Source organism: Drosophila miranda, chromosome 3 (assembly GCF_003369915.1).
Source record: "Drosophila miranda strain MSH22 chromosome 3, D.miranda_PacBio2.1, whole genome shotgun sequence".
Taxonomy (NCBI): Eukaryota; Metazoa; Arthropoda; class Insecta; order Diptera; family Drosophilidae; genus Drosophila; species Drosophila miranda.
The window spans coordinates 7,556,459-7,581,022 of NC_046676.1; the positions used below are offsets into that span (position 1 = coordinate 7,556,459).

General features: G+C 47.7%; 3 protein-coding genes and 1 long non-coding RNA gene across 6 annotated transcripts; 2 read left to right on the forward strand and 2 right to left on the reverse strand.

Annotated features, from left to right (window-relative positions):
- The first annotated feature begins 344 nt into the window (after positions 1–344).
- On the forward strand, positions 345–4,410 carry LOC108158850 (CSC1-like protein 2). The gene is made up of 3 exons (XM_017291573.2): positions 345–524; positions 1,375–2,306; positions 2,363–4,410. The coding sequence occupies exons 2-3, from the start codon at positions 1,401–1,403 to the stop codon at positions 3,731–3,733; spliced, it is 2,277 nt and encodes a 758-aa protein (XP_017147062.1). The 5' UTR covers positions 345–524; positions 1,375–1,400; the 3' UTR covers positions 3,734–4,410.
- Positions 4,355–8,229, reverse strand: LOC108158849 (cullin-4A). 2 transcript variants are annotated; one of them, XR_001775284.2, is made up of 12 exons: positions 7,906–8,229; positions 7,408–7,830; positions 7,104–7,348; positions 6,586–7,046; positions 6,341–6,527; positions 6,075–6,267; positions 5,870–6,006; positions 5,410–5,799; positions 5,067–5,345; positions 4,852–5,004; positions 4,473–4,781; positions 4,355–4,410 (listed from the first exon to the last, which is right to left on the reverse strand). XR_001775284.2 is itself a non-coding variant. In XM_017291572.2 (11 exons), exons 2-11 carry the CDS (start codon positions 7,715–7,717, stop codon positions 4,686–4,688), a joined length of 2,451 nt encoding a protein of 816 aa, XP_017147061.1. In that variant the 5' UTR covers positions 7,718–7,830; positions 7,906–8,229; the 3' UTR covers positions 4,427–4,685. The 2 variants fall into 2 exon arrangements, 1 of the variants encoding a protein (XP_017147061.1); XM_017291572.2 differs by lacking the exon at positions 4,355–4,410 and having other exon boundaries at positions 4,427–4,781.
- A 6,266-nt stretch (positions 8,230–14,495) lies between these two features.
- LOC108158688 (arfGAP with SH3 domain, ANK repeat and PH domain-containing protein) lies at positions 14,496–23,300 on the reverse strand. Of its 2 annotated transcripts, XM_017291221.2 has the most exons (13): positions 22,182–23,300; positions 19,561–19,633; positions 19,357–19,502; positions 18,927–19,267; positions 18,411–18,859; positions 17,920–18,355; positions 17,371–17,851; positions 17,172–17,291; positions 16,269–17,100; positions 16,134–16,210; positions 15,949–16,005; positions 15,463–15,651; positions 14,496–15,393 (listed from the first exon to the last, which is right to left on the reverse strand). In XM_017291221.2, the coding sequence occupies exons 1-13, from the start codon at positions 22,308–22,310 to the stop codon at positions 15,196–15,198; spliced, it is 3,528 nt and encodes a 1,175-aa protein (XP_017146710.1). In that variant the 5' UTR covers positions 22,311–23,300; the 3' UTR covers positions 14,496–15,195. The 2 variants fall into 2 exon arrangements, with proteins under 2 accessions (XP_017146710.1, XP_017146711.1); XM_017291222.2 differs by lacking the exon at positions 15,949–16,005 and having other exon boundaries at positions 22,182–23,299.
- A 116-nt stretch (positions 23,301–23,416) lies between these two features.
- LOC117187868 lies at positions 23,417–24,336 on the forward strand. Its single transcript, XR_004472384.1, has 2 exons — positions 23,417–23,954; positions 24,035–24,336. It is a non-coding gene; the product is annotated as an uncharacterized LOC117187868 (long non-coding RNA).
- Positions 24,337–24,564: the final 228 nt, after the last annotated feature.

The following is a 24,564-nucleotide window of genomic DNA, read 5'->3' on the forward strand; positions in this document are numbered from 1 at the left end:
TGATGTTGAGGGGAAAAGCGAGCAGTAACCTCGGTGCTTGATACTAGCAAACTCGGCGTATTCTCTCTCCCATTCTGATGATAAAATTTAAATTTGTTGGTCAAAAAAGAGAGGCTTCGATTGTGCTCGGTGATGGAATTTTTATAATTATTATAGGGTTGCAACATCGATAGTTTTTTTTATATGGTTTTATCTCAGAAAAACGTCTGGTGCAGTGCAATACTAGGACTCTATGACTAGTTTGTCCTTTCCTACTCGTATTTTCTGTTTTAATTAAATTATCACCTATAAATTAAATATAAATGTAATGAAAACATATCGATAGTTAATGATATCGCACTATCGGCAGTTGATGGTACGAAATTAACAAAATGCACATCTTCAAATGGTGAAAGAGCGAGAGAGCAACAATACTGGAGTGCCAGACAATTTTTACGACCCTGCTACTGCAATCTGTTTATTTTGTTGATGTATAATTCAATAAAGTGACCAACAACAACGAAGAATTGTTTTCAGAGGACAAGGTATGCAAGAATGCCAGCGTGGCAGAAACCCATATAACCCATATTTGTAATCAGGGGGAAAGCCATAAAAGAAGCCAAAGAAAGTGGATAACAAAAAAAAAATACTCACACACACGCAACACTAGTTGCCCTGCTGTTAACTATTAAAAATAATTATATATGTAATAAAGCAAAAAAGTTCAACTTGTGCAATGTTTCCAAATTGTATTCGTTCATGTGCCGTCTGGCCAAGGCGAAAATGAAATGTCGATGATTCATGCCGCCGAGTAACAAAACAAAACGCAAAAAAGAGAAGGTGGTAGACGTACCAGACAGACAAACCGAACTATACGTTGCCTGCCTGCCCGAACCACCCATCACCCCTTCCTCTTGTCTAGCTATCTCTCAATTCCCGCCCGCCCCTGCCCTGTGCCAAAGAAACATGTTTAAATGATTATCTCATTTTGAAAACTCCAAAATGCATGAGAACTTCGTTGTTTGACTTATAAGAGTGTGTGTTTGTTTTTGAGTTTATCCGTTTATATTCCTAAAAAGATACTTTACCTTGATTGGCTGTCTGTTTGGAATGTACAATTTTGAGTACAGCAGCTGTAAAACATCATCATTTTATGGACTTTGGCTACTTTGACACACTGACCTGAAAAGATAAATCTGTGCAGCAGCAGCAGCCCCAGAAAAGACCTCTCAAGACGTACGATGCATCGGCAACGGAAAGTGCCAATTATGAGGGGAATTGCCGCGCATCTGCCACAAGTGTATTCTTATCGCCGCTCTGGAGCTTAGATTCTTGCACGACACGGCCTTATCGCTTCTGGAAACTCTGTTAATTGTGACTTTCTTTGTGTTTCAGTGAGCTCAGTCATTGCAAGAATCACAATGTGGGATTTGGATAACCTATCCAACTGCTCTCAAGTGGGTAACCGCACGTCTTTCTTCACGAGCGCCTACAATGGGATACCAGAGACCCTGATACTGAATACAATTTTCTGGATTCTGCTCATTCTGCTGTTCACAACGCTGCGGCATCAGGCGAGCGACTTTGGCCGCTTGGCGCTGGTGAACAGCAATGGCAGCAAGAAACGCTGGACCGAGATATTCTATTCGCGAGCGACCAGCATGGTTGAGCCCCAGCCAGGCACATCCACGCAGGCGACCCCGCGACCAAGTGTCAACTCCCAAAACATCGGCGACTCCACGCCCCTGTCGCCAGTGCAACCCGAGCAGGGCCTCTTTGGCTGGATTTGGATCACGTTTAAGCTGAGGAAGGAGACAATCTTGCTGCACACGGGTCCCGATGCAGTGCACTACTTGTCTTTCCAGCAGCATTTGATGGCCGTCATGGCTATCGTGACCCTCATCTCTCTGGCCATCATTTTGCCAGTCAATTTTCTGAACGGACCCAAGGATACGCCGTACGATGTGAATGCCTTTGGCCGGACAACGATGGCCAACCTGTCGCCGATGTCTCCTTGGCTCTGGGTGCACACAATCATTACCATCCTGTACATTCCGCTGGTGGTTCTCATCATGCGGCGTGCGTCGGGGCGCAATGCGTTCAAAAAGGCCGCAACGAGGACAATCATGATATCGAACATCTCGTCCAGCGATCGCAACAAGACAGTTGTGCGGAACTACATGCAGGAGCTGTTTCCAGATGTGACCATCGAGAGTGTCAGCATTGCGTACAACATTTCCCGTCTGTATGTGCGGAACGCCGAGTACGAGCGGATACACGATGCCCGCGAATATTGTGAACACCATCGGAACCGGGACACTTTAATGGTAAAAGGATTTATGCAGCTTATAATCATTTATTGCAATTGTATCTATCTTGCCAGGCCAAGCCGGACATGTGCTCGTGCAAAAAGGAGAATGCGTACGAGTACTATCAGCGCGAGGAGCGGAAATTATCCGGAGACGTGGCCCGTTTGCGTGCCTCCACGATGAACGAGCCCTTGGACATTGCCTTTCTCACTGTGTCGACGGTGCAGGAGGCGCAGAACATAGTCACGCACTTCACTCCTGGCACCTATCGCCAATGGGAGATGATGTTTGCCCCCTCGCCGGACGACCTTTTCTGGGAGAACCTGAATGTGAACAAGAGCCATTGGTATTTGAAATTCTTTTGCGTGAACTTTGTACTCTTCCTGTTCCTGTTCTTCCTTACGACACCGGTGATGGTGGTCAACCTGTTGAATAGCCGTCCCTGGCTGAAGGATACGGAAGGCAAAATCTCACCGTTGGTATCCGAATTCCTGCCCACCCTGATGCTGTGGACGCTCTCCGCCCTGATGCCGGTGATTGTGGCCATTTCCGACAAATGGATGGGCCACTATACGCGCTCGAAGCAGAACTACTCGATCATGACCAAGTGCTTCAGCTACCTGCTGCTGATGATTCTGATATTGCCATCGCTGGGACTGACCTCGGCCCAGGCCCTGCTCGAGTGGGGCATCACCGGCGAAACCGAACGCTGGCAGTGCATTTTCTTGCCGGATCGTGGCTCCTTCTACGTCAACTACATCATCACTGCTGCGTTTATCGGTACTGCATTGGAGCTGTTGCGATTTCCCGAATTGATTGTCTACATTTGGTCCCTGCTGAAGGCCAACTCCAAGGCGGAGACGCCCCACATCCGCAAATCCATATTAATCGAGTTTCCCTTTGGCACCCACTACGCGTGGACCACGCTCGTTTTCACCATCGCGATAGTGTACAGCGTGTTCTGTCCGCTCGTCATGCCCTTCGCCATGGTATACATCTGCCTGAAGCATTTCGTTGATCGTCACAATCTGTACTTCGCATACGGACCCTCCAATATGATATCGCGCAAGGGTGGCAAGATCCACTCAACGGCGGTGACAATGACCAAGTTCTCGGTGGTTATCCTTGTGTTTTCGATGGCTATGATATGCTATTTCCGCGGCGACGGTAGCATGGCCCGCTTCCTGCTGCTGATCATCAGTTTGGCCATAACCCTGACTCTGTTCACGTTCATGTCTCCGATCAAACGATGCGCGGCCACCCGTCGTCCCAGCATTGTGGAGATAGCTGGCCCGGCCCCCGTCTATGTGCCCGACGTACTCAAGGATCATGGCATACGGACCAGTAGTGTGAGGCCATCTGTGGCTGGCTTCGGTGGTTATGGGTCGGACAGTGTCTCCGACTACGACAGCTCGCAGTATAGTGTTAACAGCGTGGAGACGTAAGCTGTGCCCAAAGCGGAGAAAGGACATGTATTTTCTTGTATATGGTATCAGTACCAATCTGTATCTCTAGTATAAGCCATTGAGAACCTTTCAAGTTGGCAAAACAAAGGAGGGAACACGAGGGAGGAAGAAGTACGTATTGTGATATCTGAATCAACCTCGTTGTCGTTTTTAGATGACTCGTAACGCGCACGCGACCGCTATATTTATTTCTGAATTGTATATAATCTATTCTATTCTATCTACCCCTATATGATCTAATTGTAGCCTATAATATTCTACCTATTTGTATATATTTGATTCATTTGCTGAACGAACGCCTAACAAATTGCTCTAAAATGAGACGAGAGATGCTTGCAATATTAATAAGCTAGTGAAACACACAGTGCATTATATTATAGATGTTTTCTCGTAATTTTTTATTTATGGTAAAAAAAAAAAAAAAACTAGTTTATGCGTATCCGTTTTACATACAGACGTTACGAGTACGAGAGCTATTATTTAATTTATTTAAATATATTTCATTTAGAAAACTAGCCTTCAAGTGTCGTCTCTTCTAAGGTTCTTTAATTGAATCCATTAAATATAGTATATAAACAAAAGACGGTCGAATTCAACAAATGTATGTATGGTTCTTTCACAGTCGGGTGGGGATACGGTGACGTGACCTGCATACTCTGCCAAAGGTCGTGATTTGTAAATAAAACGCTTAGTTTATTGAATGGATAAGGTAACTTACAAAAAGAATCTGTAGCAACGGAACTGCACTACATAGAGGCTACATATCATTATTATAGTTATGCGGCTGGCTGGCGCTCTAATCAACGCCGGACAGGCAAAGAAACACACCACACCAAATATTCAATGGACTTTTAGTATGTATGCATATGGTAAATAGAAATATGGATGTTACAATCAAATCAGTGTTCTCTGTTCGCCGTTCCCAGAAAAGTTATGCCACGTAGTTATACTGGTTCTGATTATCCTTGTCGCGCTCCATGTAGTCTCGATCGATGAGCGACTCAATGCGTTTCTTTAAATCAGCGGGCTGGAAAGGAAGAAAAGTGGCATTCAATTTGAATACAAATTAAGTCGAAAGTCAAGACTGGTAAACGCACCTTGACGGGGAAGGTTAGCTGATTGAACAGCTCGGTGATGAGTAGATTGTGGCTTAAAGTTTTACGCATCTTCATGATGCGCACAATGGCCGCATCTATCTGGTATTGACGGTCCTGGAACACACGCTCCTCGGTCGCCTTTTGTTCCTCATTCTAATCGGGGGGAAATACATCAGTTTGCTGTTAAAGTTTGCAGCTCAAAAAGCGAAACCTACCGTCTCTTTCATCTGTATCTGATTGATTTTGATTCTAAACAATTTGTTTGTGAACTCGTTATTAAAATCAAACTGGTCGCCATCCTCGATCTCGCGACCTTTTGGTGTTTTCGTTATGACTCGGGCGCGTCCACAGGCCAGCGACTGGAGTGTTCGGCGCAACTCTCCATCCTCGATCATGGTTGCGGCCAATATCTCCTCGTAGCTAAGCACCGGATTATCGTTGAACAAGAGCAGCACCAGAGCCTGAAACAGCGAAACCAAAAGCTCTTTTGGACCCTGCGTAAGAATGTATTAAGATCAGTTGAGGACCAAGATTCGAATGCGTTCGTTTTTCACTTACCGCCTCAAACTGCGCACGCAGCATGCAGTTGCCCAGCGTGGGCTGCCATTGTAGCTTTCGTCCGCTATGCTTTTCCAAATAAAACTTGTTGAATATCTGCTGTGGATTGATGAGCTGTGGCGGCATTGTGACCTCCGTGGGCGCATATGTTGGCCAGTAGCCCATTGTCAGTATACTGACGCACAGATCCAGGTTATGGACATCGCGATTGTTGCTGAGAGCGTGACCGCGGAACGCTGTATTGATGTCGCGGCTCAGTTCCATGTCCTTGAACATGCCCTCCAGCTTCGACGTGAAGCCTCCGCCACATTCTTGTTTCAGTTTTGACAGCATACTCTTTTCCGAGTCCACGGAAGCCGACTTGCCCACAAGCAATCGCTTTGCCAGATCCTGGAGAAGGCACAGACGGACACATAATGGATGATTATAGAGTGCAAAAGCGAAAGCAAGCAATAATAACCTTCTTGTAAAAAGCCTCAAAGACATCCTTGCCGTGTATAAAGCGAAACAGGACCATGATCTTGTCCAATGTCTTCTCAAGCTCTTCATCCGTGGTGCCCTTGTTGCCAGACCGTAGCTTCATGTCCACGTATTTTGCTAAGGAGTACAAGAATATGGAGTTACAGGACAAAACAAAGAAAAATAGTGATGAAATGGTGACCTACCAATAAGTTCTGCTGGTTTATTGGCTCGCTGATTGATAAAGAACTCAAAGGCCTCGCGCAACGAATTCGTGAACTTTTCATTGCGTGCAAAGCAATTGCGGACAATGTAATCCATTTTATCTTTAAATTCAAGCAGATCCTGCACCATGCTCTTATCCTTTTCCGGGTCAATGACAATGGTGCGTCCCTTTTTCTGAAATACATGCATAGTACGTAAAGATAAATTAAGCAATGTGTAAGCAAGGACGAAGGAACCCTTAGCTAACCTTAATGTATCCGTTAAAGTTTCCGCACAGCTCTGATGTGCCGTTTTTGACACGGCTAAGCAGACCGTATAGCATTGTTAGTTCGACCCATCTGTTGTCCTCCAGCAACGAGTCCAGACCCTTTTGCAGTATGGCCGTTAGGTGTTCGGCCAGCAGCTCCTTCTCTACATTGTATATAAGCGGATGCCTAAGGGGAGGGAATCCAAACATTAGCCTTATGCCATCGAAGTAATACATGTACATACTTTGTGCTCGAGTCCAAATAGTGCAGCAAGCGCTCATGTTCCTCGGCCAGACGCATGCTAACGTGCTGCAGGTAGCCGGGCACCTCCAGGTCCTGCATCATACGTTGACTCTCAGCCTTGTACAGTTGATTGGTGGCGTCGAGGAACTTCTCCTCGAACGAACTGGAGTAGATCTGAAGATCGCACAGCATCCGTACCAAACTCTTGAGCAGACCGCGGTCCACAGACGCGCCCTGTCGTTCTTTTTCAATCAGCGTCAAGAGACCATCGACCGTACGCTTCTGGACGACGCTATTCTGAGCAAAGTGTATGCGAAAGAGGTCCAGCCCCATGTCCCATATTGAGTGGATAAATGAGTTTTGTAAAACATAGGTGCGATCCATGTACAAGAAGATGCTGCGTATCATGATCATCTGCTGGCAGAACGAGAGCCACCAGTTGTTGATTTTCTCCAGCAGCACCTGTAAGTTGGTCCAATGTCTAAACGTATGTTTATTTTGACGTTGCAGCCCACTTACCAGCTTGTCCATGCTGCCCCCAGTGAGCTCCTTCAGCTTGATATTGCGCTTCACATGTTGTTCGGTCAGCTCCTTGAGCTTCGTATACAGCTGGGCGTCCATTTTATGACTGCACATATTCACAACGGCCTGGTAGAGCTCCTCTAGTGAATATTTAATGGGCTTCGATAGTTGTATGGCGATAACGGCCTCCTCGAGCTTCACATACGTGTCCTCGGAATAGTTATCGGGCAGTGTGGGTTTATCTATGGATACAATAAGTACATAAGTTTGTTGGATAGTCATAACTTGAAATACCACCCACCTTTGAAGTTCTTAATCACTATCTTTTTGACATCGCCAGGCTTGCTGTTGTGGATGGCCCCCGTGCGATTAAGTAAGTTTGAGGTAGTTGATGCCGATCGAATCTCGCCATGGTTCGAACCAAGCTTGGAGAAATTTGGCAGGCGTTCGCCGTTTGTGGACGATGAGTTCATGTTTTGGGCAGCAAAGGCACTGCGGCCCATCAATAAGGCGGCGGCACTTTCAGCCTTTTTCAGGCAAGCAGCAATATTCTCGGTGTTCTCGTGCAGCTCTGTGGTATCCATAGGCTTATACTTTTTAGCAGCACTCATATTTCGGACGCACTGATGCCCACTGCCCACTGCAGGGGTGAACTCGTCTGCCTTTAACCCTTACCGTTCCAGTCAGCTGCCTCTTTGTACCGGTCGGTCGTCTCCCTGTTGTCCTGCACAGGTTATGTAGTTATTGCTTTGCATGCATAAAGTGCATTTATTGGCCTTCAAACTTGGAATCTCCTTACCTTTGCAAGGACTTTTTCGGCACCCACTCGTGTTGCAGTGATATTTTTCACGACTTTCTCACTTGCCGACAACAAATTGACAGCTCGCAACCTCAAGGCGAAGGAAGGTGCTGTGCTTCTCTTCTCGGTCCGGAACTGTGCTGTGACACAATTGGGTGTTTTCTTTTGTACCAAATGTTCAGCAATTTGTTAGAGGCTACCCGGATCGAATCACCAATGTAATAATAATTGGCCTTTCGTTAATAAAATTGTAGTTGCATGCGGAAAATATATTGCTTTGTGGTCAGTGAGACCGCGGACTTATCGTTAAAATAGACCGTCCGACCCTCAGAAATATACCAAGATATTTCGTCTCATTTTAAAAATATACTGTAAATATACCGACGAATTCAACTTCTACTATACATATTCCTCGATTCTGATATTCCGTCAAATATTACTAGCTAGATAGATCTTTCAGTCCTGCCCACATAATTTTATCCAAGTAATGAATATTTTTCCTACTTGACTGACTTATTTTAAATGGTTAACTTTGATTGTTTTTCACTCAATTTGGGTTCCTCAAGAACAACATAGCGTCTCGTATGATGAAAAACCGAACTTAGCCCACTTGGGCGCCCTCTATTTAAATAGTTCAACTACTTGAGGTAAGTGGCGAAAAATATGAACAATTGTAAATTCTTCTTGTAGATTCATGCCATCTTTCATCTGAACTTAAAAATAACCACGCTAACTTTCGCCTAAACTGCGCTAAAATTACGAAATTTTCATTATTTTCGGTGGAAAATTTAAATACTCCCTTGGCTTATAATTGGTTAATCATTCTTTGTCAAAGCCTTGCCCACATAATTTTATCAAATTAATGAGCCTATTTTCTATTTAACTTACTTGTTTGAATCTGGTCTGATGAGCTCGTGAGGTGGCTCAAAGGGGGCCTAGCTGAGGCCACCGGACGGGTCGCAGGTTGCGGATAGCGAACGTCCTACCTATATACAGGTCATATAGGTAGGTCAGCTGCGAATAATCGGACATCCCTAGGGAGAGTACCGAAAATAAGCAGCCCCGGACAGCCAGCGGGTGTTCGCGAAGTAGCAACACTGACGATGCGCTTGTGGTGCCGCCTCGTATATAGCTCACACACTCCCCTATCCCTACACACTACCTACCCACATTCCAACCCTCCACATTCAGCTCACACCGGGCCGGACTAAGAGTGTTATTCGACCCGTGCCGAGAGTCAGCCTGGCTGGGGGCCCGGTATATAAAACTAGCCCAGTCGTTAACGGAGAGCTCAGGGACTTGGCAGCCCCCTGTTCTAAGTATGCCTTATCCGGGCAACGTGGATCTCTGCCCGGACGGACCGTACCCCTTCTCTGCAGCTCGTGGGAAAAGAATGGAAGAATTTAAAAACAAAAAAAAATGAGTCTGGCACTCCCCAAATGCCAACAGGGAGCAATCCCAAACAGGGGAAGGCAGCGGCCCAAAGGCAAATCAGCAGGGAAAACCTGCGCGGCGGAAGATGCTAGGGAGAGCCCAAAGGGGTCCCATCCCGGTGTCGGGGTGGGTGGTGAATTGGCTCCCAAAACCGATACCTTGGCAGAGTGGCTATGCAATCCTGCGGCTGCTCTGCCTGCTGGTAAAGTGGCGGGTGATGAGTCACCATCTACTAGTGTCCAAGCCAAATCTTTTACATATGCCGATAGAAGGAGTGCTGGCAATATACTCCGTCGGCAGAACGCAAGCCAGATGTCCAGCCCGACGGACAAATGGATAAAGAAGGTTGAGTGGGCCTCGAAGGTGCTGCCGAACTTTGGCAAGGAAGCACCGAAGAAGGAAGCCCCTCAGCCAAAAAGGCAGCGCTCACAAGAGACTCCGGGGCCGACACCGAAGCGCTCCAGAGTGCTGCCTAACACATCATTCGCGCAGATTGCCAGAGAAAGGACGCTGATTGGCGTCCTGGACAAAGGCAGCGCGGACTCCCGGATACCTAGAAACCAGTGGAAGTGGGTGGAAACGGCACTGGCCGACCGCTGCTTCGAGCTGCTGGAAAAGCAGCCTGGACCCCCCCCCGTCTGCAAAGACATGGGCTGGTACCAGGGCTGCATAAAAATCGTAGCCTGTGAAGACGAGCGCTCCGTACAGCTGTACAAAGCAGCGGTAGCGCAAGTCGGGGAAGTCTACCCAGGGGCGAAGCTCGTCGCTGTAGACTGGAGCGAAGTGCCCAGTAGACCAAGGGCGAGAGTCTGGGTGCCCGCCTCCATGAAGGAGCCGGAGCGCATCCTAAAAATGTTGCAAAGATGCAACCCCCACCTCCCAACAGCGGATTGGAAGGCGGTCAAAGTTGAGACGACACAGGGCCCCACAACCAAGGCGGTGGTCGTCCTCAACAAAGAGTCGCTGGCCCCGATTGAGGCTGCCAAAGGCGAGCTCAATTTTGGGTTCAGCTCTGTGACCGTAAAGGTCTACAAGTCGGATGCGGCGGCCGAGGCACGTCCTGTCGACAAGCCAGTCGAGCAGGACGCTGCCTCGGAGATCGAAGCACCCGACGATCACACAGAGATAGACCCAGAGGGCTACTCCACCGATGGCACGCTGAGATGCGACTTCGAGGCGATGTGTTGCCACGAGGAAGTCGAGGACGATCCGGATGCCGACATTACAGTGGTGGAGAACACTAAGGATGTCCTTGAGGCTCCTTCAGATCAATCTCCACCACTGTAAAGCAGCATCCGCTGCTCTTATACTCCGCCTCGAAGAGAGCGGAGCAGACGTAGCCCTGATCCAGGAACCTTGGATAGTGGGAGACAAGGTTTGTGGACTAGGGTCGAAGGAGTACAAGATAATTGTAGCTCAACATGAAGGTAAAACCCGCACCTGCATTCTCGCCAGAAAGCACCTTAATATCTTTCTGCTCCATAATTATAGCGATAGCGACAACACGGCGGCAAGCCTAGAGCTGAAAGGGACACATCTAAGGCTGATGTCGTCCTACATGGCCCATGAGGGAAACGACCCTCCCAACGACCTGGTTCGCAAACTAGCCAGCGACAGCGAGAGGTCGGACATAGACCTATTAATAGGTTGCGATGCCAACGCTCACCACACTCAATGGGGGAGCTCGAACACAAATGTAAGGGGTGAGTCACTTTTCAGCTTCATCCTTAACTCAAATCTATTTATTTGTAATCGGGGCAACGATCCCACTTTTATAATTCAAAATCGACAGGAGGTTATTGACATCACCCTAGTGTCTTCCAACCTGTTAGACATAGTCAAGAGTTGGCAAGTCCTTGATGACCACTCTTTCTCTGACCACAGATACATCGAGACCACACTATCCCTCGAGTGTCCGAAACCTAAGGACTATATTAATCCCAGGAAAGCCAACTGGGAAAAATATAGCTCAGCCCTGGAGGACTTACTCCCTCCAAAGCACCATCATGCCCTGACACAAAAGACGACCTAGATCGCCTAGTGAACAGGTTCACAGAGGCATGCAACAAAGCCTTCGCGGCAGCGTGCCCCTCTAGCAAACCTAGGGGGAAAAAGAAACCCCTCTGGTGGTCAAAACAAATAGACATCCCACGTAAAAGCTGCAGGACCCTCTTCAACAGGGCCAAAAGCGCGAACGAGGAGAGCCACTGGGCAGACTACAAAATCAGTCTGTCAGTATATAAAAAGGAAACAAGGAAAGCAAAAAGGGCCGCAAGGCTTCGCAAGATTCTCTCAAAAACTAACCCCTCGGTAGGGTATCTTAAAAGGAATGACGGCACGTGGACTAACTCCAGTGAGGAGTCCCTGCACATTCTACTAGACACACATTTTCCAGGGTGCACAACCATCGAGACGGCACATCTTCCAGGAGAGGGACCGGTAACCTCGATGGATCACATCCTCACAAAACGTAACATAAGCTGGGCAATAAACAGCTTCAACCCGTTCAAATCGCCAGGCCCAGACCAGGTAATCCCGGCCCAACTTCAGAAGGCCGGGAATACGGCCATCAACTGGCTACAGGTATCTTCAGGAAGATACTGGCTGTGGGTACAATCCCGCGAACATGGCTTAAGGCAAAGATAGTCTTCATTCCCAAAGCTGGGAAAGCCTCGCACTCAGCTGCAAAAGACTTTAGACCAATCAGCCTATCGTCCTTCCTCCTCAAAACCTTTGAGAGACTCGTCGGGCTGCAACTGAGGACAACTATACACCCTCAGTTGCTGTCAGGCGCACAGCATGCCTACCGGAAAGGAAAATCCACGGAAACGGCTCTTCATGAAGTGATCTCAGCGGTAGAGAAATCTCTGCATCACAAAGAGTACTCACTCATAGCCTTTCTCGATATTGAGGGAGCTTTCAACAACGTTGTACCGGGCGCCATTACAGAAGCCCTGACTGACCTGGGGGTGGACCGTCACTTGGTGATGCTCATTGATCAATTGCTCACATGCAGGACGGTGACATCATCGATGGGATCGTCCGCCCAGTCAAGGTATGTCAACAGAGGCACCCCGCAAGGTGGTGTCCTGTCTCCTTTTCTGTGGAACATAGCAGTCAACAAGATTCTATTTGACCTAGAAGGGGGGGGCTGCAAAGTCGTGGCCTATGCGGACGACGTTGCGATTATCTTCTCGGGGAAATACCCCCAAACACTGTGCGACTTAATGTCCACAAAGCTAGCGCAACTGTCGGATTGGACAGAATCGCGCGGTCTGGGAGTAAATCCCTCAAAAACGGAACTCGTACTATTCACAAATAAATACAAGGTCCCGCCCCTCAACCCTCCAATTCTACAAGGATGCAGGCTCTCCTTTAGCGACAGTGCCAGTTACTTAGGGTTGGTAATTGACAAGAAGCTTAGCTGGAACCTGAATGTCAAAGACAGAGTGAAGAAGGCAATGACTGCACTCTACACATGCAAAAAAGCTATTGGGCTAAGATGGGGTATGATCCCAAGCATAGTCCAATGGATATATCAAGCTATAGTTAGACCAATACTACTCTACGGAGTTACGGTGTGGTGGCCGGCCCTATCAAAAAGGGCGATCACCAAGCAACTGGGCAAAGTCCAGCGGACTGCCGCCCTATGCATCAGCGGAGCTCTTCGCACCACCCCAAATGATGCGCTAAATGCCATCCTATGCCTACAGAGCCTTGACCTCGCAGGAAAGGAACGGGCAGAAGCAGCAGCAATACGTCTAAGAGACTCAGATCAATGGGTGACACAGTGCATAGGTCACTCAGCCATATTAAATAATAGCAGTACCGTCCCCTCAAAAACAGACTACCAAGTTCCAAGAGAGTACACAGACACTCCCTTCGACACAATCATCCCTCACAGAGACGAATGGCTCGAGGGACTCCCAGGCCCAGATGGGGCCATAAACATCTTCACAGATGGATCAAAGCTGGACGACAGAGTCGGAGGTGGAATCTACTCTGAACAGCTAAGCATAAGGCATTCCTTCAGACTCCCAGATCATTGCAGTGTCTTTCAAGCGGAAGTCATAGCAATCAGGGAGGCTCTAGACTGCCTACAAGCGGCTGCCGTCACGGCAACCAAGCTAAACATTTATAGCGACAGCCAGGCTGCGATCAAATCGCTTATCGCGATTTCCTCGAACTCGGCCACCGTGGCAGACTGCCGCAAATCTCTGCACGAGATGGCTCAGCAATTTGCTATTAGCCTGATTTGGGTCCCGGGCCACCGGGACATCGAGGGCAACTGTATAGCGGACGAGCTGGCCAGATCTGGCACTACAATCCCCCTTCTCCAAGACAAGGAGGATATCTGTATGCCAATGGCCACCTGTAAGCTCATTATAAGGGAGCAATACAAGCGACTAAAAAACGATATGTGGCAAACAGTGCCACGATGTCGCACAACTCGGCAAACATGGCCGACCATGGACATGAAGCGCACCTCCGAGCTCCTCAAGTTAAGCAGGAAAAGGTGCAGCGTAGTCACACGTTCCCTCACGGGACACTGGCTAATAGGCACCCACGCTATTTTTCTCGGTGAAAAAACTTCTATGAAAATCCCAGCGCCAACTGTAAGAACAAGTCCGAAAGCGAAAAGAGAGTGCGGGAATCGCTAATGAGATCGTTTCATTCGATTCCGACAGTGAGATTATCAGCGTATTTATCCGACAGCCGCCCAACCATTAAAAGGAGGCGCTCTGTTTTTGGTAAAAACACAACCTTATATATGTGTATATTTAATAAGCGTTATGTTTTTCCTTTTATTTGACTTAAGGCTAATATCAAATATGTTGAAAGGTTTTGCTAAATAAATACTGAAACGTGTATACAAAATGTATAAAAGAAAAACGTGTGTTGTGTGTCTTAAAAATAAGGGTATTATGTACAGTATACATATTCTATTGTAGGTAGGTCTTTATCTGATCATGTGTGCTGCTTTGCTTGGTATACAACAAGTCAAAAGGTATAGAATTCATAGTTTGTTCTTCGACAGCGCGTTTCTACTGCGCGTAATATTCATATACTACGTTTAGATATTTTGTAGTCTTTCTTAATTGGTAACAATTTCTAGGTACAAAGGGGGTACATATTTTTATGTATGTATTTATTCCTTTTTTGCAGAGCTATAGAGTTCTCATATGTATTTACGCTCGAAATGGGGGTTAGTTTAAGTAAATGTTTCTTTCATTTCAACGTTGTTTTATAAACTTTCTCGTCAATTCATCAACAACAGTATTTATTACAAATACCTGTGTAGGTATGTACGTACATGTAAGAGGCCAAGAAGCCAGACCAGGTCGGGTCTTCTTGTGGATATTGTTTAGTATCTGTATATGGCAGCATCTAGTATAAGCATACATACATACATACATATATCAATAGATTCCGAGTAACTTTTGCGCACAGCGTGTAATGCTAAGGTTAGTAAATACATTTATGGTTCAAAATACAGCAGTTTGCAGGACATATTCGGTTATAAAAGCAATTAATAGGGCATCCAGCTCCTTGTTCTGATTGAAAATGAAATGTACATGAGATGGCAGCATATCCAACAATTACTTGCTCACTTTAGACATATATACTATATTATATGAATGTATATGCATATGTATATTCCTTGTGCCTACGGATCCAATAAATAGTCGCACGGTTTGTGACATAAACGGTTGTAATAAATAAAATCTTGTCTTGCTTAAAATGACGCACACACACTCATATGTACACGCACGCACAGCCCACAGTCGCACAAAAAGCCACAGAAACATACGACATACAATACACATCCTTACATTATCCCTGTTCCATGCCCGTTTAGTCAGGCAGCATATGGACGAAACTGACGGGAAACATGCCACGTCGCGCCGGCTGTCCCTCGATGATGCCCTCCATCCAGTTGTCATCGTCAGTGCGCTCATTCAACACAATCAGTATCTCGCCCTCCTTGAACTCAAGCTCATCATCGTTGTCCGCCACACAGTCGTAGAGCGCCCTGCACCGTCTCTGCCCATTCTGTGGATCAGTGGAAAAAGATTAGCCCGTGCACAATCTCAATACCGATGCCCCCCCGCCCCTCCTTACATTGTGGAATTTTCCGCTTGGGCCTGGTCCTGGAGCGCCTTTGGATGGATTGTCGGGCGACGAGTTGAGGCGATCGTTGTCGCTGGATGAGACATTCGATTCGGCCGAATGATCCAAGCCACCGCCAGAGCTGTCCATGTCTGTGTGCCAGGACTCGTACTCGGTAAAGTTGGCCGATTGATTTATCAGCTGCAAAAAGGACACAACAGGACAGCAACAGGATTAGCCAACATCAAAGTCTCTCAGGCGCAAAATATTAGTGCAGCAAAATTGTAACATCAAAAGAAACGGATTTGAATTGTGTGGGCGCAGGGGTTATTGCTTTGAAGGATGCAAAATAAAATGGACATTTTAGTAGGGGAACGAACACAGCAACAGCAACAGCAACAGCAACGACAACGACAACGACAACAAGAACGGTTTTTTTTAGGTATTTCGCTTGTCATAGAATGAAAATGCAAATGAGCAAAAGAGTTTGCCATTTACCGTCTCCTCACTGGACTGGGACAATCTCAATCTCAAAATCTCACTGTGTTGCTTGCGCTAAAAATTGTTTACCAAATGCAAATAGATACAGATACATTGAGAGGTTCATATTATATTACTACAGGAACTACAGAACAGGACCTGCTGCTCAGCCAATGGGAGCGCCCCTTGGGAGCACAACTCACCTTTCGCGGCGGTGCTATCGGACCCTCGTCTATGGAACTGATGCTCTCATTCGACTGTCCATTGGAAATCTCACGCTCTGTGGATTAAAACTGGGTAAAAGACTGTACAGAACACATCGTGGGGCTGGGTCTCACCTGACGGCGGTCCTGGTGGCGGTATCTTTGGGCGCATCAACGCCGACTTGTCCACATGCTTGAGTGTCGGCAGCTCCCCAGTGGGTGGAAGGACAAGCTTGGCTCCAGCCAGATGTATATTACGATTCAGCGACTCCCCGCTGGGCGAGCGCTTGTGGCCAAATGTTGTCATGGCAGGCATCAGGCTGCTACTGCTGCTGCTGCCATTTCCCGATCCGCCAGGGATACCGCCATAGCCGCCCCGGGGACTGCTCTCGACGCTGCGCAGGTGGGGCAGCGTGCCATAGGCCACATCCAGGGATTGGTTCTTATGATTGATGGCCCGTATGTCGTTGGCATCAAAGTTTTGCGAGTGCCTGGGCGGATGCGGTAGTGTGCCATAGAAGGAGGAGCTGGAGGAGGCGCTGCCCAGCGTGCCAGGCGGCGGAGCCGGAGCTGTGCGCTTCTTCAGAGAGTTCATGTTCGCCGTAGATGTGGACTTGCGGGCGCCGCCCGTCACATGACCCAGCTCACTCTGCTGCATATTCAGACTGTTCCTCGCCGCCCTTACACTCTGACTGGAAACTGAGCTTGGACTAGAGCCACCGCCCCCGTTGCCGCCGGCACCACCGCCCACATTGCTAACCAGATACTGGCCCACACTGATGTGCGACTTTGGCGACGTTCCCGCCGAATGCGTGTAGCTGGGCAGGCCCGAGGGCAGCGTAAACTGGCGGCTGGGACAGTTGGCGATTGGACTAGAACTGGACTGTATGGAGTCGCAAGTGGAGGAGCGTGAGCGCAGCACTGGCGAATCCCCGCCAGCAAAACTGGGGGGACGTGAACGAGATTTCTGTAAATCAATGACATGGAAACGAATAAGAAGGAATTCCCGAATTCGTGAAGTAGAATCGCAAAACATACGCGCTCATCGATGACTGTTTCATCGTCACTAAAATCCGTGGAGCCATCCTCGTTGGGCAGATTCCAATCGGTGTTTATGTGATCAAAGGCGCTCTTCTCCCGCTTTATGGCACATTCAATCTAGGATACAAACACAATATGATTATAGGCCCGATCAATATCAAGCGAGTATTTATCACGAGTATTGCATCTTCCTCACCAGTTCTCTGCAGCCATTGTGTCCCATCTCTTTGGCTATATCCAGCGCTGTTTTGTTTTGCGAGTTCTTCAGCTCGTAGTCTGCTCCCGAGCGAAGCAGCAGCTTCATACACTCCCTGCGATCGTGGAGAGCGCAAAGGTGCAGAGCCGTATTCTTTCCGGTCAGATCCAGCAGTCCGGCTGGATTGGTGGCCTTGTTCAGGCCCTTCGGCGGCATGTTCTGTATGAGAAAGTCGACAATGTGCAGCGTGGAGCCCATCTCCCGCAGAACGGCCAGATGCAGAGCTGTCTCCCCCGCATCCGAGCTGGGCAGGCAGCAGGTGAGATCCGCGCCCTCTGCCCACACCTGCAGCAGTTGGCTCATGTCCGCATTCACGATGGCCTGCTCCAGATCGCACCGCAAATCGTTGTCGTCCGAGCAGGTGCGCATCACATAGCGCTTGGCCACGTACTTGGCCCGAATGAAGTCGTAGCGTTCCTCCCTGAGGATAGAAAATAGAAAGATGGTTACAGCTTGATGAAGATCTCTCTGGAATGGCGGGATACCTACATGCTGCTCTCGTGCTGTAGCTTCCCGCGGCCCAGCTTTGCCTCCATGATGTCGTTCAGCGTACTGTTGCCCATGGCCCGTGCGATCAGCAGATTGGCCGTGGTCAGATTGTCGAGCGTTAGACTCTGGATGCGCGAGTGATGAACGCCCAGATCACGATGCACTCCCGAGCACTGGATGCACACCAGGATTCCGAAATTCAGGCTGATCCAGGTGACATCGTTGCGGGAGCCGCAGTCGCAGCAGCGGTCGTTGCCGGGTAGCAGCTGCACGTAGCGGATCACAGTCTTCTGCAGCTCCACCAGGCTGGGGCTCATCTGGGGATTCGCGTGCTGGAAGGCCTTGGTGAGGGCCTTCTCCTTGCAGTTGACCAGCACGGCCATCCAGGCCTTCTGATCGGCCTCGTCCTCGGCCTGAAAGTGGTACGGGCGATTGTCTGCGAGTGGAATATAATTATAAGTATGCTGGATTCATCGAGATCTTTCACTTACAGCTTATCAAATCGAAGCCACGCTTATCGTCCGGAACCGGCTTGATCTGGCAGGTGAGCAGATTGACTTGGGTCGGCGGCTTGGACTCGTCCGCATGGAAGATGTCCAGGAAACCATCGCTGGTCACCCGGCAGCGCCTCTTCTGCCACACGCGACGCACCTTGCCCTCGCTCTTCTTGAGCAGATGCCCTTGTCGCGTGACCCCGTGATGCTTGTCGCCCTGCAGCTGGTGCAGAGAGTAGCCCGCCCCCCCGCTCCGGCTCTGGCTATCCGACGACGGCACATTGTCCACCCGCTCAAAGTCTGGGGTGCTGCGCAGCATCGTTCGTAGATCGAGCAAACTGCGCCGATCCTCGTCCTGCTTCTGCTTGATCACGTGCAGCTTCTCGCTCAGATCCCCGATGTATGTGCCAAAGTGTTCGATGGTCTGGAGCCCATCTTTAAAGTAGCTGCAAAGAAGAAGGAGTTGGTTGGCCTTAGGTTTGAGTTCAGGCTCTAGATGGCTCTGCCACTCACTTGTTCAGGGCGTGATAGTACTCGACTAGGTGCTGCAGCAGCTCGATTCCTGTTTTGGTTTTAATATCCTTGTACTTGAGCAGATACTCGCACGTCTGCAGCTGGTAGAGCCTCCGCTCCTTCTCCATTTCCTCGGACACCACAGCGGCATCGATCTCCGTGCGCACCATGCCCGCCTCCTTGGCCTGGGCCTTCTTCTCCTTCTCGATCTTGATGAATTTCGCCTCGTAGTCCTTGGCCGCCTTATCGAACGGCCGCTTCATGTCCCCCTTGACGCCCCTCAGTTCGCTCTTCAGCATCGAGTCCACCGGAAACATCACAATGTTGTTGATGTTCTGCATCTGCAAAGGCATGAGGAAGGGCATGGATAAAGACTCGGATAAGGCTGGACTGCACTTGGTATATGCAGGCGACATATATGTATATGTACCAGGGTCTTCAACAGTGCACTCAGCTCCTTGGTGACGACGCTGAACTTGAGGAACGCCGCCCCAATGTCGGGCTCGTCCTGATCGATCACCTTGCCGCCGAGTCGCTCCAGAGCTCGCACCATGAACATCTCATTGTCCACATGGGCTGCAATAAGACAGAAAGATATCAGTATCTGGGGCAGCACTCCATATCGTGTACTTACTGTTCCCCGAGTTGTGTATGGCCTTGACCGCCTTCTTCAGCTTCGTGAGGCCTTCCCGGTCGAACTCCAGGCGCTGCAAAGAGTGAGCAAAGATCGTTTCAGTTTTTATAGTTATGGGGACGGGTAGCGGTAGCCGTAGGGGCAGGGACAGGGGCGATTTCCTCAGCAGCATTCCAGCTAAAAACGGAAGACAATCAAATGTGCCTATTCCATGCATGGAAACGGAATCCATGGGCACAATTCTATAGCACACCAAATGCATTTAATAGCAGAATTTGGTATTCCATCCACTGCCGCCCCACTTTGTATGGAAAATGTGTCCACAAGGTCATTTCGTTTAATAAAATTAATAATCACCAGAACCCCAGACCCAAGCCCAGTTCCCATTTCAAATGCAGCCCCCCACCATCTGATGCATCGCGGCATAAATCAATTAAAACCAGTCCAACGGCGGTGCAATCTCCCTTCATTCTCTTGAGGGCTCCCTTTTCTAGTTACAATCTCTACTATTACTCGAATTATGTGATTTGTGGAAAACTCCCCTCACTCTCCTCTCTTTCCTTTCCCCCTTGACCCATTGACTTTTCCCCAATTGGCTTCAATTCAATTGTTTTTGGAGAATATTGAATTAAATATCAGAAGAGAGCCACCCCGCTGCCGATGGATCCACATGAATGCCTTTTCTGATTGCTGATGGCTGGATGGGGGCTCTCTCATGAATTATGAACTCGAACAACCATTTGATGCCAATAAATTCTGACGGCTATTACCAGCGGAGATTAGATTAAATGTTTTTTTTCTTTGTATTTATAAGCTGGTAATATCTACAAAAAAAAAGAGCCAATGCCATCCACCTTCGCTTCCCCCTGTGACTGGGGCTTTGCAACATCTAAATCCTTATCAGCGAAACCTCGAGGCGAGCATCAACTGGCAGCGCCCTGCACACGACATGTACATTGTTTTTGAGATTTTCTCGAGCATTGTGCCGGGAGAAGTTCAAAGTAAGGACGTGGTTCATCGTAGAATTTCCTGGACAGCTCACAGAAACCATTCGAATGCAAAAACACACGTTCCACCGCATACGGATATGCGAAGAACAATACCAATAACTAGCTCAAATCAAAATCAAAGCCAAGTCTCGATTTGGAACTCGTTTCTCTGGGATCTGCTGGCCGGTCGGAACGGGTCGGTTGACGGGTTTGCTGTTTTGATAACAAAAGGCGCTAATTTATACTGAATCAAACCCTGAAGCCCGAGAAGATTACTGCTGAAACCGCAACATGGTTTATAGAACACCACAAATATTTAAATTTGTATAAGATATACATGGGTCCTACCGTCTCCCTGGCGACGGCTGGGAATGACTAACACTTGGCCAATGATTCAGTGAGTTGGAGTTGAAATTCATCTTGGACCAGAGGGAAATTAAGAGAAAACTACATATTTTCTAAGGCTAATATTTAATTTAATTTTAGACAGATTTACATACACGGGAATCGGTAACGGGGAACGGGGAACGGTATGGAACACGCAATAAAAAGAGACAAAAACTGAAATGAGATGGAAATAAAGCACACCGCCCGACCGTCTGCCGGAATGGGGGTCACTGGGCTGGGCGCCTGCGACTGCGACTGGGCCTGGGCCTGGGACCACTAAAAATCCATCAGCGAAATTAAATATTAAATGTTTGATGTGGAGGCCGGCCCCGAGAAGGCGTGACGTGACGTGACGTGACCAGCAGCTCTCTTGGCACCAATTATCAAATGTGTGGAGCGAAGCGGCTGCTGCACGGGACCTGTACGGGAATATGGGATGTGGATAGAGGATAGGCATAGGCACACTCTCTCAGAGTGTGTGTCGGGGGAGCTGTGGCACATTTAACAGCAGATATTGCATAATTTCCATGGCCAGTCGCTGTTTGCGGGGCTCTGTTTAAATGACAAATGGGATGAATTTTCCACTTGAGCAACAGCCACTTTCTGTGGGCCACTTTCTGTGGGCCACTTTCTGTGGGTGATGATAAGTGAGCGCTTTTCCACCCGCCCAGGGCAGCCATTCCCATTCCCCCGGACTAAGCTTTGACTAATCAATGCGGTTGCTTTTCTGGTATTTTTGTTCTTATCACACGCCTTTTCCGGCCCCGCAACACCACTTTGCCTTGTATTTGTTGTACTTGGGCTTATCAATGCGGTGGGGTGGGAAAGCGGGAGAGGACGCATCAGCAGCTGCTGCGGGGTGACTAAAAATAGAAATTGCAGCACACTCGTGTGGCAGAGACACCTCCCATTCCCGCACTCTCCAGTCCTCAGCAGCCAGCTGTGCTGCTTTAATTAAGAATGCATTTAGTGGGTCCCGCGACCCGCGTTAAAGGAAAACCACCTTACAGCAGAGAGAGAGAGGGAGAGAGAGAGAGAGAGAGCACGCGCGCGTGATAGAGAGAACGAGAGAGAGCAAAATTGGCTCCAAGCCAATTTATAGAAATCTCTTTTGTTGCTTCTAATCGTATTGTGGGGGGAGAGAGACGCCGACGCCCCTTCTTTGGGTACTGCACCGCATCACACAATCACTTTTCCAGGGAAAACGTCGATTTATTTATAATATTTTCTGTCATCATTGCTTACCTCTTCCAGAATGCCAATCGTCTGGCGGCAGTCCGGCATTCGCGAGGCGAAGGTAGAGGTGGTGGGAGAGCTATAGTCAGAGCGCGTCTCCTCCACAAACTCGGAGATGGCTATCAGGGCTGGCGGCATCTTGTTCGACTGGACTGGCTTCTTGCTGCAGGGGCACAGGACAATCAACAACAACAACAGTTTACTACGTCCAAGGACATGCACACGGAGCGAGTACGAGTGCGAGTACGAGCGCGATGCCGATGTCGATGGAGGGAGGGAAGCAACGAATAGAAACTTCGGGGCACGGCACGGCGCGAACACACGGCACAGGAACAGGCACCGCTGCCGTGCTGCTGCTGGCCTTGTGGCGAGAAGCGACAAAGAAAGGATCAAAACGAATGGCACAAGGGGCAGGCAGCAGCAGCAGCAAGCAACAAGAATCAGGATAACGCCTTCTTCGATGGGCGACGACTGCGTTTGTATGCGAGTGTGCGGTGTGTGGTGTACGTGAGTTTGAGAGTGTGTGTGTGTAGGTGCGCGAATGTGGTGTTCTATTTTCGTGGAGTTATTTGTATTTGGTCACCGCTCTGCCTTTGGATTACTAGTATTATTATTGGAGTTACACTTTCCCTTGCCTTGCACTGCTAGTCACTCACACACACACATATCACATATTTACGCACTGGTCTTCTCATCATCCTAGCACTCTCTTCCCCGCGATTCGATTTTTTTGGTACTATGGGCAGCGGCAGCGCAATTAGCGTTGGAATAGAGAAATGCGCAGTGCATTTTCACAGCAGTTTAGTGTGTGCCACATTTTGGATCTAGCATCTAGCACTTCCACACAAACGACGACACTGGACACTGGCACTGGGGCATAATTAATGGTTCGCTAGTGCTTAATAAATTAATTGTTGTTTTATTGTGCTGCTGGCGTCTGCATTTTCACTGGTTACTGGTTGCTACACTTTGGGGATTATGGATTATCTTAGGCCTTCGTTTTGGGTTGTATTTTTCAGATTAATTCTCTTGATTTCTTGTGTTTCTTAGATTTGTGTTTGTTTTTTGTGTTTGCTCAATTTTTTACTCGTACTGGTTATTTGCTACTAATGGGAGGATAAAGAGGGTATGGACAACAGCAAAACGACCAAGAAAATGCAACGAATGCACGGTAAAATCCACACCTTTTGCTTAACACACCTTGAAGTCAAAAGGCAGTTTTTCTCGACGCCCGCGAGGTGAGGTTTGTACGAATCTTGCAATTTGCCTTGGCTGTTTTTGCCTGTTGTCCATACCCTTTTTTATAGCCCATTCAAAATTTCGACTCATTTTATCGTTTCGGAGAGAGCAGTAGTGTGACCGTCGCGAGGTCATACAATTAGTGCTGGTAGCCTGGGGACGCAAAGATTTCTCTCGATCTCACTGCATGCCTTCCCCATAAGGCTGTCTCTGTTTATGCAGTTAGCCAGTTAGCAAAGTCTAGTGTCATAAAGCTATTATACAGTGTGTACACATTGGTCACCATGGTATAAATAATATTGATATTAATTATTAAAAGGATTGATGCTTCGCGTTTCGTGTTTGGTTTCCTCACCCAGTTTAAGTGCGTTTTACCACTAACCATACTGTATGGTTAGTGGTTTTACTCATTTCCCGGACAAATTCACACTTTTTCTCTCACACGATATATCGTTATGCTTAGTAGGGCTGCAAACTTAGATACTCAATAGTATCGAGAAGAAATTGCAATTTTTCTGTGCTGCCAATTATTTAAAGGTGGAGGTGCGTGAGTCAGAGATATAGAGGAAGGAGCTTTTTCTTTAGTTTTTATTCATTCATACTTTATCGTTCCCTATTCACAGGCTCATCATTGTATTTTCCCGCTCAAGCTTTGAGCGAATAGGTGTGTTGTTGTAGCTTATAGAGATGGTCACAAACCCGAATAAGAGAGGAGTAATCATATAGTTATCGTAAAAAACCATCGACTCAAGCCATAATATGTCAACTGGCAGACGGTATATTCTCTTAATACATATGGTTTTTTTTAAGTTAGAACAATGTTTTGAGAAACATCGATGTTTTCAAATTTTCTATATATTTATTTTATAATATGTCTATAAGTAAGTTTTGTAAACACTAAAATATGAAATTTATGAATTATTAATCCCTTTCTTACACTAGGTTGAGTTATTGAGTTTCGAGCAAAACTCAGTTTAGTTATGGTTGCGATTCAGTTGCATTTGTTCGATTTTCCTAATTTCTTATCCCTGTTCTGCCTATTGTAACAACCATCAAATTAATAGTGGCGTAATAATTATTTCTGAGGGAAAAGGAAATAAATAAATACTTTAAACTAATTTTATCATTAGATCAAATATATTACTTATAGATT

What these genes read in the sequence shown, in the direction of transcription:
- LOC108158850 (XM_017291573.2), top strand. Translation starts at nt 1,401, where the DNA reads ATGTGGGATTTGGATAACCTATCCAACTGCTCTCAAGTGGGTAACCGC. An exon ending in GGAACCGGGACACTTTAATG is followed by an intron (nt 2,307 to 2,362) that starts GTAAAAGGATTT and finishes CTATCTTGCCAG; the next exon opens with GCCAAGCCGGACATGTGCTC.
- LOC108158849 (XM_017291572.2), bottom strand. Translation starts at nt 7,717, where the DNA reads ATGAGTGCTGCTAAAAAGTATAAGCCTATGGATACCACAGAGCTGCAC. An exon ending in TGCGTGCGCAGTTTGAGGCG is followed by an intron (nt 5,346 to 5,409) that starts GTAAGTGAAAAA and finishes ATTCTTACGCAG; the next exon opens with GGTCCAAAAGAGCTTTTGGT. An exon ending in AGATACAGATGAAAGAGACG is followed by an intron (nt 5,005 to 5,066) that starts GTAGGTTTCGCT and finishes CCCCCCGATTAG; the next exon opens with AATGAGGAACAAAAGGCGAC.
- LOC108158688 (XM_017291221.2), bottom strand. Translation starts at nt 22,310, where the DNA reads ATGCCGCCAGCCCTGATAGCCATCTCCGAGTTTGTGGAGGAGACGCGC. An exon ending in CTACAGCACGAGAGCAGCAT is followed by an intron (nt 17,852 to 17,919) that starts GTAGGTATCCCG and finishes TTCTATCCTCAG; the next exon opens with GGAGGAACGCTACGACTTCA. An exon ending in CAAGCGGAAAATTCCACAAT is followed by an intron (nt 15,394 to 15,462) that starts GTAAGGAGGGGC and finishes ACTGATCCACAG; the next exon opens with AATGGGCAGAGACGGTGCAG.